The following is a 17548-nucleotide window of genomic DNA, read 5'->3' as shown; positions in this document are numbered from 1 at the left end:
TTGTCATCTCTTTCTTTAGATTGGGGAAACTTTCTTCTATGATTTTGTTGACAATATATTCTGGGCTTCCGAATTGGATCTCCTTCTCCTCCTCTTCCTATTATTCTTAGTTTTGGTCTTTTTATAGTGTCTGAGATTTCTTGGATGTTTTGTGTTAGGAACTTTTTAGATTTAACATTGGACTGATGTATTGATTTCTTCAATCGTATCTTCTATGCCTGAGATTCTCCAATTTCTTGTATTCAGTTGTTAATGCTTCCATCTATAGCTCCGGTTCTTGAACATTTTATTCATTTCCCTTACATGTTTGATTGTATTTTCCTGTATTTCCTTAAGGGATTTATTAATTTCTTCTTTAAAGTCATCTATCATCTTTATAAGGTTTGATTTAAAATTGTCTTCCTGTGCTTAGGCTAGGTTAGGATATCCAGGACTTGTTGTAGTAGGGTAGCTAGGCTCTGGTGGTGCCATAGTTCCCTGGATCTTGTTAATTGTGTTCTTATGCAGGCCTTCAGCCATGTTGTTGTCCCTCATCCCTGAAGGACTCCTCATGAAGGCAGGCAAATCCTTGGGTGGGACAGTAGAGCTCAGAGGACAGCAGGCAGATCACTGCTGCTTGCTGTGTCCTAGGGGGCTGAATGTATTCTTTGGTGGCATACTATGTTAGAGGGCATTATTTCCCCACCATTATAGGGTAACACCATAAAATTTCATATATATGTGTGTGTGTGTGTGTGTGTGTGTGTGTGTGTGTGTGTGTGTACACACATATGAAAGCTTCTACAGTAGAGATTACTATATGGCTTTTTAAAGGGCATTTAGTGTTAATTATAAATTGGCAAGACTGGCTGTCTTTGGGATTATCTTGTTTCTGCCTCCCAGCCATGGCCTTTTATTATTATTATTATTATTATTATTATTATTATTATTATTATTATTATTATTATTATTATTATTTTAATCTGTAACAGACCCAAAACCTTTAGAAGAATTGACACTGTTATGGAAATACCATTCAGGCCATAAAACCCACCTTCCAAAATAAGAACAAATGTTTAATCCATCAAATCCATAGTACTGAGAAAGACCCTAAATATACTAACTTGCTTTTTGACTTTTGTCATTCCATTTCTCATTAACTGCTGCTATTAACTGAAGTGTCTCAATTCAGGATCTTATTTTTGTGCTTAAAAGTTCACCCTGAGAAAATCTTGAAACCGCACTGTGCCCTGAACATCCAGTGTAGTCACTGGCTGGCTAATAATGACATTCTGTCGTCTTAAACCTGTGACTGCATTGTCTTTTCTGATGGCCACCTCAGAACAGTGAGAACAATTGAACTCAACTCCTCCTTCTCGTGCAGCAAGCACTCTCCTGACAGAGCCCTTTCCCCAGCTCATGAAGTCTTTATGTAACAAGCTCACCCTTCCCTTTCCTCTCCAGCAACACCTCTTTACAGCTACTATGCCATGGTTTCTCTCCTAGGTTCTTTGCTTTTTCCTGAACTTAGTAGGTACTTTGAATTAATTGACATAAAATATAGCTAAATGTCAGTTTCACCATTGATTCCTTACTTTGGGTTTATTTCTTACAATAATTTTAATGGTAAGTGCTCACTGTGTTCTATTTGTTGTTATGGCTTCTTAAGGGTTAATGAAACCTGTTTCTCTGGCATGATGGTAGCATTAACACACACACACACACACACACACACACACACACACACACACACACACGGGAGAGAGACAGAGAGAGAGAGAGAGAGAGAGAGAAGGGGCAGAAGATATTTACACTACTTGTGTAGAATAAGGAAAAATTGTTTTCCTGAAATGTATGTGGGTTGCAATGTGCTATATTTATTTAATGTGGGACATAGATGAAAAATGTTTACAAGTCAAGTGTCAAAACAAATTTAACCTTTAATTATTCTAATTTATATTTTCCTTCCCAGAAATTCTCATACTTCATTGTGGATTTGTATGGTCAGCAAGTTTAATAATGAAATACCGGGGATGTGTGATCACCAGGCTCGCTTTTCTTGGGTTTCCTTCTCTAGTAGCTATGTCATGAAGGAGGCGGAATTGCCTTGCTTCTGTTTCCATGCCTTAGATGTGTCACGCTTCACTTGAGGAAGTGTTCAGTCAATCAAATTTGTGGTGCTCTTTGTGACCCTGTAGTACCATTCCATGCTGTCTCCTGAGTGCCTTTGTCTAAACAAAGGTGTATTAATTTTTAATTAATACAAATGAGAAAAATTATTTTATTTTAAAAACACAATTTACATCATTTCCCTCCTCTTTCTCTTTCTTCTAGCTCCTGCCATTCCCCACTCCTGCTCCCATACTGGTTTTATGGCAGGAAAGGAAGGGGGAAACTAGAAAGGGGAGGGTGTCAGTTGGGGAAGGGGGCACTAAAAGACAGGTTTTAAAGATTGCAGTAGGTGTTAAAAATGGAAACATTAGTTAATCTTCTTTTGTGTTAAGAACAAGTCCTGTCACCATTGCCAATAAGAACTTGTTTCTCCTGTTCTTATATGTTGCGTTAACATCTTTTATTAAGTTGCTCACTTACAATCTCAGTTGTGGCCCTTGATAGTATCTTCCTAATAGAGCTTAGATAAAGTCTCCTCATACCAAAGGCTATACTGATGTGTAGCACTTACTGTATTCAAGTACTAGTGAAACCGATAATTGCCATGTCGTGTGACATCAGGTATATGCAATGCTCTCGACTGTCTAGAATTGTCTTCCTTCCCTCCAAAAATAATGCAGGGATGTAGATGGCTTGACTCTCCTAGAGGAGAACATGGTCAGGGAACTTGGTGGGATGCATTTAATTTCTGGCTCATTTTAACACAGGTTTGTGACTTGGTCACATCCAAAACTTATCCGCTCCTTTAAGGTTATGGGTTTCTTCTGTGTAGAACAAGGAAAAGTTAGGCATAAGAAAACATAATCAACAATTTATAGTGCTGCCCTGTTTTGCTTTAGAAAGAACAAATTAAGAATAGAGAAAACAAAAAGCTCAGACTACTATGAGAGAGAAAAAAAGTTTGTTTATAGACTTAATTCAGCCAACTGATGTCAGAGTTCTGGCCAACTAGGGGAGGTTGAGATCTGTTGCTCACACACTGGAAGTTTGGTGGCTAATGTGAGAATGACATGTGAGCACTAACATCTCCATTCATTCTGAAATTGAATAGCTTTTATACCATTTGGAAAGTATGGGTAGCTTTAATGTGTATTAAATGAAAGTAGTGGAAAGAGACATTATTTTAAATTTCTCAAGGGCAGAACAGTAGATTTTAAAACTGCAATTGCTACATTTTGATTGTACCTATAAGTGGGCTTTTCTTGGATATTTACATACACACATACATACATACACACATACATGCATACATACATACACACATACATACATATACCATCTCAAATTCCTTTTTCTTTTTACCATTCACCCTTTACCCTTCCTATGGCCACCTGAACCTTTCTTGGTAGTCCCTCTGCTACTGGTTTTAGAATGCCTTTTTAAAAATTCTACTTTGCACATATGAAAAAAGAAAACCCATAATACTTATGACACTTGTTCATCTCATTTATTTCACTTAACTTTGTAACCCCTAGTTCTATCCAAAGGACTGACTCTCTCTCTCTCTCTCTCTCTCTCTCTCTCTCTCTCTCTCTCTCTCTCTCTCTCTCTCTCAAAAGATATATATATATCATGATTTCCCTGTGTGGGTAAGCAAGCCTCAACTGACTGTGGCTTGTCGTTGCTGGACAGTGCTGCACTAAGCATAGGAATGCCTGCATGTTTCTTGAAGATTGACTTGGTGTCCTTTCAGTATGTGCCAGACAAAATCCTATGGTTATAAGTGACTAGTTCTGGGCATTCCATACTCTTTTCCGTAAATGTACTAATTTATATTTCTACTGATAATCTTCCTTTTCCACAAGTAATTGCCACCATTAAAAAAAAAAAACTAGAAAAGCTAGGATGACAGGCTTGTATAAGCTGATATTGAGGAGTACTTTCCTTTTTGTACTTAATTTTGTGTATTAATAACATGTTACCTTTGCAATAACATACTTAGGCAAAATAATGCCAAACTATTTTGCATTTTAAACTCCTTTTTAGACAGGGTCTTATTGTATGTGTGTGGCTTGTCTGGAATTCACTCTGTATTTCATGCTGGTTTGAAACTCATATAGATCTACCTGCCCCTGCCTCACAAGTAGTGGGGTTAAAGAATTATTCCATATTATCTGGCCTTTATGTACTATAGTTTTAAAAGAATAATGTGACATTATGCTACTGAACTTGTAATTCCAAGTTCAGGACAGCCCTCTACACCCCTAGTGCTTAAGATCACAGGGGTGGCTTTTCGCTATAGAGAGCACTGGTGATGGTTGAGCCCTTGCCACTGAGAAGGAGGCTTATGACTTTTAGACAGTGCATTTGCAGGGCCAATAGAATGATCCAATGAGCTTCTGAATTTATCTGCTGGTGACTGTAATTTGATAGGTTCGTTTTTCCTGTGAGACATGAGTAATGAGAGTGGTATCACAGTGATTTCCTGGCTTCACTGAAAAGGTAGCAGATACAGTACATGTCACCAAATGTCCCGTTTAACTATATGAAAACAACTGAAAAAGTCCTTTACCCATGTGGGAACTATACCCATGTGGGGACTTATCATTGTCATCATGATTTTAAGATTCTACTGTTTTCAAAGCCATGGGCCATTAAACTAGGAGGGGTAGTAGTAATATCTGTAGTTTCAAAGCCTGAGTGACAGGGGCAGCCTAGGTCTCAAAAGCCCCTCCCCACTCCAATAATAGACCATTGGTCTCATAGATCACAGGGATTTTGATATTTCATATATTCTAGTTTTAGTGTAGCTAAAACTAGACATTCTTTCTTTTTTTTTTTTTTGAATGAGATAAAATTTTCTAATGAGTTACTTGTACATATTTTGCTTGGTGTTCTAGAATTCCTGCTGAGGAACTCTTGGCCTGAGCAATATGGTCTTATGTTGGGCCAGGCTTCCTCTTATTAATAAAGCTCATGGTCTGTTGACACATTTTTATGTTGTCTGACATGCTATGTGACTCTTTTCTGTTATTATGTCTTAGTGAGAGGAACGTATCCTTCATCTTGCTCCTGGTACAGGATACTTAGATGCCATGATTTAAATATTAAATAAAGTGTATCTACTTTATCAAATTTGTTTGTTTGTTTGTTTGCATTTTGTTTGTTTGTTTGTTTTGGTTTTTCGAGACAGGGTTTCTCTGTGTTAGCCTTGGCTGTTCTAGACTCACTTTGTAGACCAGGCTGGCCTTGAACTCACAGCGATCTGCCCGCCTCTGCCTCCCGAGTGCTGGGATTAAAGGAGTGCGCCACCACGCCCGGCTTTGTTTGCAGTTTTGTCATTTGCTTCTGGTGAAAATCCCCGGGAAATCTTTCAAAAGAAATGTTATTAAAGAACTGAAAATAAGTATGTTTATACATCACAGTTACCTAAAACACTTTTGAGAAAGACCAATAGCAAAATGATCTTCAGTTTTGCTTTCCATAATAGAAGAGATATGGAAGTAATTTAAATTATTTTTAGCATTAAGAGTTAGGTTATTTCTTTAATATCCTCCTTATATTTGTGCCAGATTCTTTTTTGTAATTAATTAATTTAGTTAGTTAATTTTATTTATTTATTTTCACAGAGTTTCTCTGTGTAGCCTTGGCTATCCCTGAACTCTGTAGACCTAGCTGGCCTACAACTCGGAGATCTACCTGTGTCTGCCTTCTGAGTACTGAGATTAAAGCCATATGCCACCACCTGGCTGATTTATGGGTGTGTTGCCTACATATGTGTCTATCTATACACCATGTACATGCATAGTACCTTTGGAGACCAGAATTGCATCCCTTGAAACTGGAGTTAAAGATGGTTCTGGGGAACTGAGCCTGGGTCCTCTGGAAGAGAAACTAGTGTTCTTAAGTGCTGAGCCAACTTTCTAGCCTTGACTTCAGCTTCTCAAACTCTTGGTCAGAACTTCATGAATGTGAGAATCAAAGACTTTGTGAGGTGTATAACTTTGATGGATTCTCAATGATTGCAGATGAATTCAAAACATATTCAGAACGAGATCAGGGTGTTCCTGTAGTGTTCACCCTGTTGCTACCTTTAGCTTGGGTTCCAGGACACAGAGTGCATACCACTCTGTGGAATCCAGTTCACCTTGCCTGAAGCACCTTGGCTTAGATTAAAACTATTGTAAGTTATGCACTATATAAAACATAATAGTTTCATCGTAGAATCATATAACTTCAATATCTTCCTACCATCATATCTCATCATATAAATATCAAATTGATACATTTTCATATTATATTGTATTAGGATGCTTGATTTTTTAAAAATGTCATTTGAATGCTGACTTAAATTACATAAAATGCCATTAAATGAGTTCTGATTTTGGATTAGGACTAAACTTTTAAACACTCTGAATTGGCCTGAAAAATGCTTCTGCATTTTTTTGCTAGGTATTCGTGCAAAGTAGCATTCTGAGCATTGATAATTATAAAATCAAAATATTGATGAATGCTGAGAAGTGTTGAAGATGCTTTCTTACAGTATTAAATAGTCAAGCTTTAAAATATGTAAAGAGTATGTTGTATGGGGCCGGGCGTGGTGGCGCACGCCTTTAATCCCAGCACTCGGGAGGCAGAGGCAGGCGGATCACTGTGAGTTCGAGGCCAGCTTGGTCTACAAAGTGAGTCCAGGACAGCCAAGGCTACACAGAGAGACTCTGTCTCAGAAAAAAAAAAAAAAAAAGAGTATGTTGTATAAAAGTTAGAAATTATGCCTACCTCATTAGTATGCAAATGTTTCATCTTTTATAAATGGAAAAACATATGCATACCAATGAATTGTGTGTTTCTTGTGTTTTATGATCAGTAAATGTTTTATTTATACATTTATTTTATAGATCCATGAATCTTTGGGTCTAAGATGGAAAGGGGCTGCAATATGAGAGTTTAGAAAGCTCTGCATTGAATAACTTTATATTAGATAAGCCTTTTCTTCTTAAGTGAGCCGAGTATCCAACAAGCCTAGAAGATGTAGGTGTCCAGTTTTATGCCTAGCTACGTATGTGATGTACATATTGAGACAGTGTGAGTTAAACACCCTATCTAGGCATATAATAGAATATAAACTCATAACATATAACCTGAAGAGAGTGACATCTGTTGCCACCCCAGGAGTTATAACAGTGAAGCTTCACAAAGTATAGTGCAAAGAACTGAAATGCTGCATGCCCTTTGCTTACTTCACTTACATACTTTTTAATCCTATGTAATACATTTGTGAAAACTTAAAAGAGAAATGCAATTGGTAGTGGAAATAGCATTATGTCAGGCTTACATTCAAAGTCATACGCTACAATTTTACATTATATTTGAATTTATCTGTATAAAATTACCTAGAATTTTTAGCCCTTTTTTCACTTACTTGCCTCTGTAGAGGCAATGGAGGACTACAGTGACATTTTAAGGGATGTTTGAAATTTTCAGATAATCTGAAAATAGTTTACCCTGAAATACTGGACTATTCTAACATAGAAAATGACAGGCAACAAGTACCCGCAGATAAGGATGTGGGCATGTGCTTACATGGTGTCAGATTAGAAAAAAACATCTTGTATGTCTTTACAAGGTAGTCGTGACACTCTTAACTTGGTATCATTTTTCTCTGGGATGGTAGTTTCCACTGTTGCTAGCACCAAATAAAGCCTGGCCTGGCCCTTCCTTCGTCTCCATTTGATTCTCGCTCTTTCCTTTTTTAGAACTTTATTCTATTTCCTCGGTGTCCCTGCAGTTTGTAAACCCTCCAGCCTGCTATTCCTTTCTAGCCAAGTCTAATCTACTTGTGTTCTCCAGTTAGGTGATTACATAAAGCACTGTGCACTTGCAGCTTTCGATGCTCCTTTAGAATGCTTTGTACTCCTAAATTAGCTGTACTGTGCCTTTCTTCATTATTATGATGATATTATTTTTATGTATTGAACTTTCCAGAATTATTTGTTAGTATCTACCTTTTCACTGTTTCTTTGAGGCCAAAGGATTTGCTATGGCATCACTCCAAATACCTAGTAGTTGATACGGCTTCTAGTACATATATCCCAGCAAATAGTGAATGGATCAAATACATAAGCAAATGACATGCGCTATGATTTGTCTCCCTGCTTAAAATCATTGCTTGGTGAGTATGGGAGAGATCAAGCAAAGCTAAGCATGTATGAAAATGCCAGGGTGAAGCCTATTGCTTTTTATGATACATTGCAAATTAAGTTTTATAATGTGTTGTTGCTACTGCTTTCCAAATCATTTTACTTGGAAGTATCTCTACAGCCTACACAACTCACTTGGAAAGACAACAGTAATAACAGAGGCCAAGGTAGAAAGAGAGAAGTTCTGAGCATAATAACTTTCAAGCACTTGTGACTAATTACTGACTACCGAGAAACTTAGTACATGTAAAATTATCCTCCCACCCCAGCTTAATGTTTGGGGATATCTTTACTTATGATAATATTTGTTTTAAACAGCCACCTCCTGTCTTTGACTGGACGCTTTGAATGACTTTCTATTAAATGAGCCCCGCAGGTTCTAATCTCATGGCCATGCTTATTTTTATTTAAGTTTTTTCCTGTTCCATTTATTACCAAACAATCCTTGTCATCTGAACCACATTAAGCTATGATGTTCTCTCTAGAACTATAGTGTGTCATTCAAAACTGTGCTCTCCTGAGAGCCTGGAGGGTAAGTAGACTGCTGGAGCACAGTGAGCTCTCACTCTAAGCTGTTGGGATGGCTGTTTTTTCCTTGACTGGCGTCGGAAAGGTACTCAGAGAACCTACCTGCTGGCAGAGAGCTGGGAGTACTCCTTTTTTCTTTTTTCAGCATTTATTTTTAAGCATAGAAAATGGCTTCCAAGATATATTGTTTTTGATGTGGTTGTAATCTGAGACTTGGAGAGCATAGCTAGCTGATGCCTGACCATCCTGCACTTACAGCTAGAGTCATGTGAGAGAGACGTACTTCATAGATGAGATCTATCAGGAAGATATTGGAATAATTACAGAAAGAAAATAATTACCGAAAGCAGGCCCTGGCTGTGTACCTACAGGGTACATGGCAAATATGCTTATTTAAATTTTTATTTATAACAAATTGCATAGATTTTTCTTTCTTCTTGGTCCTTGAAAAAACAAAACAGAACTAGTATTGTTTGTCTTTGACAAGCAGTCGAAGAAATCCATCAAATTTTGTCCCCAATTCCTGGTGTAAAACTGAGGTTGGACTATTTTAAATACATATTGATGTAGTTGATTAGATGATAATAATGAGTTCTAATTATTTCGTTTGAATGGTACTGAGCAAGGCCTTGTTTATGCTAGGAAAGTGTTATACTCTTGAGCTACATTTTCATGTCTCTTCATGGTGATGTATTGTTTCCATTCCCCAGGTAGCCCACGTTTGTGCACAGGTTGACCCAGGTATTACCATGGCTCATGATCTTGTATCTTTTTGTTTCTATATTTCCCATCCTATGTAGGGAGAAGAAACCCTACTTACCTTCTTTGACACCATATTGATAGTTATATGGTAACATGGGATATAAAGTGGGAGTATTAATACTGCATTCCGTGAGTGAATTGGGTTTCTGTACAAGTGCACAATAGAATGATTAATTTTATATGCATGAGTTCAAAAGGCATTTCTGAGAGCGGGCAAGTGAGAAAGGAAGGGAGAGGGAGAAATAAGTATCTTATCATATTTTGGCACCTAGTTATGAAGTTACTTTTTCTCATGTTTTTTTGCGGGGGTTGTTTTTGTTTTTGTTTTTAAAGCTAGATATAAGTTTCTAAAAACCATTTCCCATTTTGAGTGTGACATTCAGTGTTGGTAAAAGTTTCCTTTTTTCCCTTCTTCCCAAGTTAATATGAATGTGTACTGATACAATTTTAGTAACACTTTTGAAGTGATATTTTATATTACAGGAAAAATATTTGATTATTAACTGATTGCTTCAGGAACTAAATGGATTGAGAATTCTGTGCTTCATTGGAGGGAAATCTAGTTCCCTCTACTCCAAACAATTTTTAACATACCTATTTTATGCTACAATTATTTAATTTTTATTGATTATGTGAATTAAATGTTGCTAATAGAAAGAAGTCAGTCTTTTGTTTCCTACTGTTTTATGATTTTTGAAAGATTAGGAGGCTGTAATTTATTGCATCCATGGATCTGAATTTATTTGCTGACACTTTATAATGAGAACATGTTTTGGTATCATCATAAAATAAGTGTTTCCTATGAAACATTAATTATTAAAATGCTGGTTTATTGATCAATTGAGTAGCAAACAGGAATGAGATCCCTAGTGCCTTTAAGTTCTTTTGTAGATAAGAGGTTTTGCTTCTTGTTGCCTATATTTTTTTCTTTGTAACTATTAGGGATACATTTACTGTAAGTTTCTGACCTTAATCCAGTCCTGATACTGTGTCATATACTTTTGAAAAATAGTTTTGGTATGTTTGGTTACATTATTTGTAAGAATGTCACTTGAGAACTTTAGAACAAATTCTGTCTCTCCCAGCTTAGTGTCATATTCAACTAGTAACAGTCATTTATTATCCTTTCAAAATCATGTACCATCTATAATTGTATGTGTTGTACATGGATTCACCTGATAGCATATAAAGTTCATTTGCATCAGCATCTTTGCATACATGAGATACTGTACTCTGATATTAGTACACCCAGGATATCACAAGTTAATAGGATATTTCATCTCCATATAGCAGCACAAGTTTTGTATAGGCAGTGTGTTGGTAATCAGGACTACTTTTGTGTTGTTTTGGCATGCCTGTTCTTCAAAAATCTGGAGTTTGGTTTGTACTAAAAATAACCCCATGAGACTATGTCATTCATTTCAAATAATTTTGTATGAGATTATTTTTCCCCATGAAGATAAGTTCATGAGTGAGCATTTTGGAGTTATAAGCTTCAGAATTTTTTTTCCTAGGTAAACTGCACTGCAACAGGTGATTCCATATGGTACAGTTCAACTGTATATGTGAGTCATTTGACTAGTGCACATTTAGTGTTGTGACTATTTAGGATGATTTATAGGGAATATTAGATACTAGTCTCATTACTGAAGCAATATTCTTTTCTTTCTTGCTGATGCATTAGATTAAAATTTGAATAAAACTGTAATATGCTTTAAGTACTTGCATCAATTTTTGGTGACCAAAGTCATTTTTAAGTCTTCTACAATTTACTTATTAATTGGTCTAATACATAGCTTGAAATGCCTTGTAAGCTGTTAAGTATGGCTGTGGTGATTCCTCATGAAGGTAAATTTAAAAGAAACACAAGATACATGCTCAATTTCTTGCTGACCTATACAATAACTGCATCCTAATAGGTCATATTTCAGCTCTTAAGGTTTTGATGAATAGCTGCGTCCCACAAAGCTCTGTCTGTGGTGATGAAACCTCTCATGATATATGAGCATGTCTTACTGATAAATTCTAATGTCAGCTTCTGTGTGATAGTGATTCATCAGGTTGTAAAATTTGCGCTTGGAAAACACATTGAATTAACAAGTTTTATAGTTTGGTTTTGTTGAAATTAACACAGCTTGTCCTTTCACTTTAAAGAGTTCATAGCAATTACCTTCCACATTGTCAAAACCAGCTAGGATTTAATTAGAAACTGTCAATGCTAATACAAAAGAAATGTCTACTATCAACAAATACATTGATATGGCTGCCAGGCTGGGAGTGGTTACAGGCTGGTGACATGCTGGTGGTATTCACTCAGCTACTATAAAATGGTAAACACTTGATTAGCAATAGCACAACAGTTATTACTGTTAGCTCCTAGCTGGGGAGAAAAGCAATTTGCCTATTAGAAATATGGCTTGTTATTTAAGATTGGTGTTTATGATTAGAATACTTCCTTTTTCTAAAAAACATGCACTGGTTTTTGCTGAACTGTTTTTATTGGTAAAATGGCTGAAACTCTCAATCTCACTAGTTTTTGCTAAGTTTTCAAGTAAAAAATTTTTACTTCATATAAAGGATTTAAAAATGGTGTTTTCATTTTATAGTCTGAAATCATTTTAACATGTTTTTAGACACTACAAATAGTTTGAGCAGATTACATTTTATTGCTATATTTTGCCTTCATCATCAGGCTTCATTCTTAATTAATAAAACTGTTTCTTGACATTTTTTTAATCAGTGATATTCACCAGTAAGCTCTGCTAACAAGAGGTTCTGGCAGGGGAGTCATGACTTCATGATCACCCTATGCTGCACAATAAGTGATTCTAGTTTGCATAGATAGAATGTCTTTTATTTTATTTTACAGTAAATTCTGGAACCATTTGTATCAAATTGTTTTTATATTGGAATAGAGAAAAATCTAAATTAGAGTTCTGAAAAGTCGAACCTCATAAAGTTTCGCTACTTATTCAGATTTTTAAAGTTTTTAAAATTTTTAATTTGTTTACTTTACATCCTGATTATATCTCCTCCATTGTCACCTCCCAATCTTGTCCTCCCTCCCTCATGCTGTCTCCCTCCCTCCCCTAGTCCTCAGAAAGGGAAGCCCTCCTCCGACCTCAGCCTATCAAGTCTCATCTGGACTGCATGTATCATCCTCTTCCTCCGTAACCTGGCAAGGCTGCCCTGCTAGGCAGAAGTGATCAACTTGTGGGGGCCAGAGTCCATGTCAGAAGACTTATTCAGATTTTGCGAATTTTTAAAACCCTGTTGTTAAAATAGAATATGTATTTCCTTACTGTGTTTGTAGTGTAGTAGATTATTAAATTATTTGTGACATTATTGAAGCTCATTATTTAAAATATCAAAGAGATGTCAAATATGTCTGCATAAGTAAGTGCCACTGAAATGTGGCAAAAGTTTTTGTATAACACCAACTTACCTCAGTGTTGGATTTGTGTCATTTGAACTTAATAATTAAATCCTCTTCCAAAAACTCTTTGTTTGGAAAAAAATCTTTAAATGCATTCATAATTTCCTGGAAGATTTATTTTTAAATGTGCTTTCCAAACCCAATAAAAGTCTCATTCTTTACATTCCAAATGTGAGTGTAGAAAACACCTTAAAAAACAAACAAACAAATAAAAAACCCCACTGGTGTCTAAATGACTTCTAATCAGATGATATTTCCCAGAAATTATTCTTTATTTAGAAACAAAAACAAGACAAAAGCAATTGATTTTAATCCAAAATGTATTTTCCATATAAAAGAGGTCCACATACTCACGGTGTCTACTCTACAGAGTGTGTCCTTTCCATCACACCACGTGTCAACTCAAGTGTATCTGGTCACTGCAAAAACTCGTGGCTAATGTGTGTAATACAACTCAGGGAGATAGCTCTCGTTTGACTACTCTTCTATACTTAAAAAAAATACAGAAATGTTTTCGTTCACGTTAACTGTAGTCCTGACATAAAAGTTACATGAAAGTTCTAGAAAATGGAGTTGTTTTATTTGGTTGCCACAGTACCCTTTGAAGGCAGCCAATTAAATGGCTGAAGTGTCTCATGTTTCCATTGGTCTGGAGCAGCGTCAGTGCAGCTGAATCTTCTTTCCCAAAGGGACATTCCTCCGCCTGGTTGTTGAGCTTTTCTTTGAAGTAGGTTTGGTTGGCTATTTTAGCACATATTTGTCGGCACGCCTATAGCAGTTGCTTTTACTTCCACTGACACACCCTTGTCTTTGTCGGATTCCCAGAGGTTGACTAGAGGAGGGTAAAGCTCACTGAATGCCAGGGCTGGCTTGGAAAAGTGATTCACAGCATAGCTGTGTTCACCCTCTCGGTTCACTTCTTGTGAGATGCAGCTAAAAAGACACATCACACCAAGGATCCCCAGAAAGCCTCCAAGGCAGACCATAAGTACTGTGTGCCTCTTTTCATATTCTTTTCCATCATGGTCCAAACTTTTTGTGGTGACATTCACACATTGTTTTCTGCTTTTCTGATGGATGGTGGGAATATCAATACAAATTTTGTACTCAGTTGATGGTTTCAGATGAGTAAGATTATATACCTTGACATCAGATGGTATCCGAGCACTTTGGGCTGCATGAGAGTCTTCAGTCTTGACAAAAGCTGTCCACTTAACACTGGATTTCAGAATTTTAGAGCTCGCTTTCCAAGACACCAGAACAGAGTTGGCCTGAATATCTCTTATTTTAACATCCAGTGACCCATTATTATCCTGAGGAATAGAACCTCCCACTTTGATCATAATGGACTTTAAGTCAGCACCAACGAGGTTAGTTGCTATGCAAGTGTATAGCCCCCCTTCCTTTGGGGTGATCCCACTTATGTCTAGGGTCCCTTCAGAATGAACATAGAACTTCTCTCGCAGAGTATTTGGCAGTAGTTTTTGACCAGAAGGTGTGATCCAGTAGATTTCAGGCTGTGGTTCTGCAGTAGCTCTGCAGTGAAGGGACACATAGCTGTCAGCTTCTACATCCAAGTTGGAAGGAAAGCTCTCAGGAGCTATAAGAGGCAGGCAAATTTCCATCATATCCCTGAAATGCACTTGCCGAACATTCTGGCCTTGGAATTCAGGTGGGTCCACGCAGAATAGAGAATCTGGTTCCATAAACCGAATGTTGGTTTTGTTCATGTTAATCCAGCGGATTACACAGTCACACCGGATGGGATTGCTGTGTATGCTGATTTCCTTGAGGTTGGGCAAAGACTCTATGGTTCCACGGTAGAGGGCACTGAGGGCGTTGCTGTTGAGCATGAGGGATTCTAGCTTGGGGAGTCTGAAAAATGCATTAGGGTGAATGTAAGACAACCTGGGGTTGTTAGTAGCTTCTATTTTTCTTAAATCTGGCAAGTTATCCACAGCAAGACTGTCAATGGAGACGAGTTCAGGCATGTTGTTTATCCCTAGCTCCTTCAGGTGTAGCATATTGCTAAAATCGCCCCTTCTTATTCTGTTGATAGGATTTTTATTTAGATCCAAAAACTTGAGGTTTACAACTTTTTGAAGAGCAACCTGGGGTACCTTGTTAAGCCTATTATCATAAAAAGAGATGCTTTCCAAGTTTTCTAGTCCAACCAAGGCATCATCTGGTATTTCTGTGAGATTTATGCCAGCTATTACCAGACTACGAAGCTTGAGAAGCGGATGGAAGTTCATGTCTTTGATGCTGATGATGGGGTTGTCCCCGAGCATCAGAATCTCTAGGTTGGGAAGAGCATCAAACCACTTACTGTTGATCATCTGCAGTCTATTTGAATTGAGATGAAGTCGAAGAAGGTTATGAAGGCCAATAAAGGCGCCCGGCGAAATAGTAGAAAGTAGGTTGTGATTAATATAGAGTTCTTGTAAATTGCTCAGTCCATACAGACACTTTTCAGGCAGCTCAGTTAGTTTGTTTTCCTCTAGGTACACAGAAAGAAGCTGCGACATCTTTTGCACATTAATATTGGTGACTGAAGATAAATTGTTTTGAGATAAGTCCAGGCCAGTCAGGTTTACTGGGAAGTCTGTGGAATGTTCAATCCTTGCAATATTGTTAGTCTGTAGGAGCAGAATCTGTGTGTCTGCAGGCAACCTGGCTGGGAAGTTGAAAAGCCCTAAGTCATTACAGTCCACTGTTGATGCTTCCATATAGGTGGATCTGGGGGTAAACCAAGGCCTGATTTCACAAGTACATAATTGTGGGCAATCCGCTTTTTTATCTACAGCCTGTACTAGTGTAGTGATAGCTAGGCCAAGTAGCACATGAATATGGAGTGGCATGTCCTTCATCTTAGCTTTTGTCTTCAGAATTTTAACAGGTCCTTAAGGATTCCAGTCCCTGCCAATAAGTTCAGTACGAGCTGACTGATGAGGGAAGTGTTTGCATCTGTCAAATGATGTGTGCCATAGAACTGTAGGTGTTTTCTTCATGGAAATAGTTGTGAGTACCACAGATGTATTTTCCAAAAAATGCATGCATAGTGGAGAAAAGATGGTTGCTCTCTCTTCAGTGATAGAGCATTGATGGACTCTTTGAAGATGGTGAATGTATAGATGGTCATAGGATGTGGAGCAATTCATTTACTTTTAACTCTAAGATTCAAAGCCCATGCTTTTCCAGTACTTGCAGAAGTAGAAGCATTATTCTAAATGAAATCAAAAGAAGAGAAAAAATTAGTTTAAGAAGAAGGCCCATAAATAATGTTTAACTAACAATAATTATTTCACATACATAATAATATTAGAAGTTACTATTATTTCAGTACATTTTGATGACTTTGCCCTTATTGTTGGCTCAGACATTAGGTGGAACAAGATAATTAATCTTCAAGAGACTGACATTTCATTAAGTATAATAAATATGCTTCCAGGGTTTTTCAGTTGGTTCAATTCTTTGTTTATATCGCTAATTTTACTTATTTTATTTTGCTTTGTCTTTAAGAATTAACTATCATTAAAAAGATAGAAACAACCTTGAAGGTGTGGTAGTTTTGATGTATGGTATTCAGATATGATACTGTCATATTATACTCCAATAGTGTGCCTGTAGTTCCTCCCTCAGAGTCAGCACTTGGGAGCCAAGTTTTTCCTGATTGCCAGATGAGCTAAGTGGTGATATTTAGCACAACTCCCTACTTTCATCCCTACCTCTCTCTAGAGCCTTCTTTGTATAAAGTGACTTGGGATTTGCAGAATTTGGAGGCTATCACATCTGCTTTGCTGTAAATAAACTTATATAAAATTAACTTTGGCTCAGGATTTGATTGTTTTATCGTTGAGAATGACCACTGGTATTTTTGTCCCAGAAAACAAGGAATTCCAAAAGCAAATTACAGTTTGAGGTGCAGTCTGCTTAACAGGATCCAGTATTGGTAGGTCTATGCTCCATCCAGGTGGATTGCCTGTGAACTGCCTCCACTCTCTTCACGTATTTTAGAGCTCCAGGTGTGGCTAGCCTCTTCATTTTGGGCTTATGTGGGTTATGGCCCACAGGTTGAGATTGGCTGATTTTGTGGGTGTGGTGTTTTGACATATGGCACACAGAAATAATACTGTTTTATTATAATCAAATAATGTACCTGTGGTTCCTCCCTCAGAGTCAGCACTTGAGAGCAAAATTATACCTGATTGCTGAATGAGCTAAGTAGTGATGTTTAGCACAGTTCTCTACTTCCATTCCGACCGACCTCTCTCTGGAGTCTGCTTTGTATAAAATGGCTTGAGAGTTGTATCTGTGGCTCATTCATTTATAATTTCATGATATTTATTGAACAACTTCTATGTTTCAGTATTGGGTTAATGGCAAGTATTGGAAATTATAACTTTCCATATAGGCTCAAAGCACTAGTAAATAGTTTTTTAGAATACATGCTAGAGTGAGGCCAGAGATATGGGAATCCATGGGAATGGCAACTGAAGAAAGCCAGCACTGAAGCCTGTACCTCTATGTC

At 37.2% G+C, this 17548-nt stretch overlaps 2 protein-coding genes across 13 annotated transcripts in view; one reads left to right on the top strand and one right to left on the bottom strand.

Moving 5' to 3' along the window:
• Positions 1-17548, top strand: part of IMMP2L (inner mitochondrial membrane peptidase subunit 2) — a gene marked incomplete at its 5' end in the record, with an annotated part of 829477 nt that overhangs the window by 367866 nt on the left and 444063 nt on the right. The gene's annotated exons all lie outside the window — the stretch shown is intronic.
• LRRN3 (leucine rich repeat neuronal 3) overlaps positions 13320-17548 on the bottom strand; it is a 32757-nt gene continuing 28528 nt past the window's right edge. For both annotated transcript variants that reach the window (XM_084791190.1, XM_084791191.1), the window contains exon 2: positions 13320-16243. In XM_084791190.1, the coding sequence (XP_084647316.1) occupies positions 13764-15887 (2124 nt within the window). In that variant the 5' untranslated portion in view covers positions 15888-16243 and the 3' untranslated portion in view covers positions 13320-13763. The remainder of the gene's footprint in view (positions 16244-17548) is intronic.

This window comes from Acomys minous, assembly GCF_964271855.1.
Source record: "Acomys minous genome assembly, chromosome: 8".
Taxonomy (NCBI): domain Eukaryota; kingdom Metazoa; phylum Chordata; class Mammalia; order Rodentia; family Muridae; genus Acomys; species Acomys minous.
The sequence above is the reverse complement of the archived record's forward strand: the minus strand, read 5'-3'. Positions and strand labels throughout refer to the sequence as shown.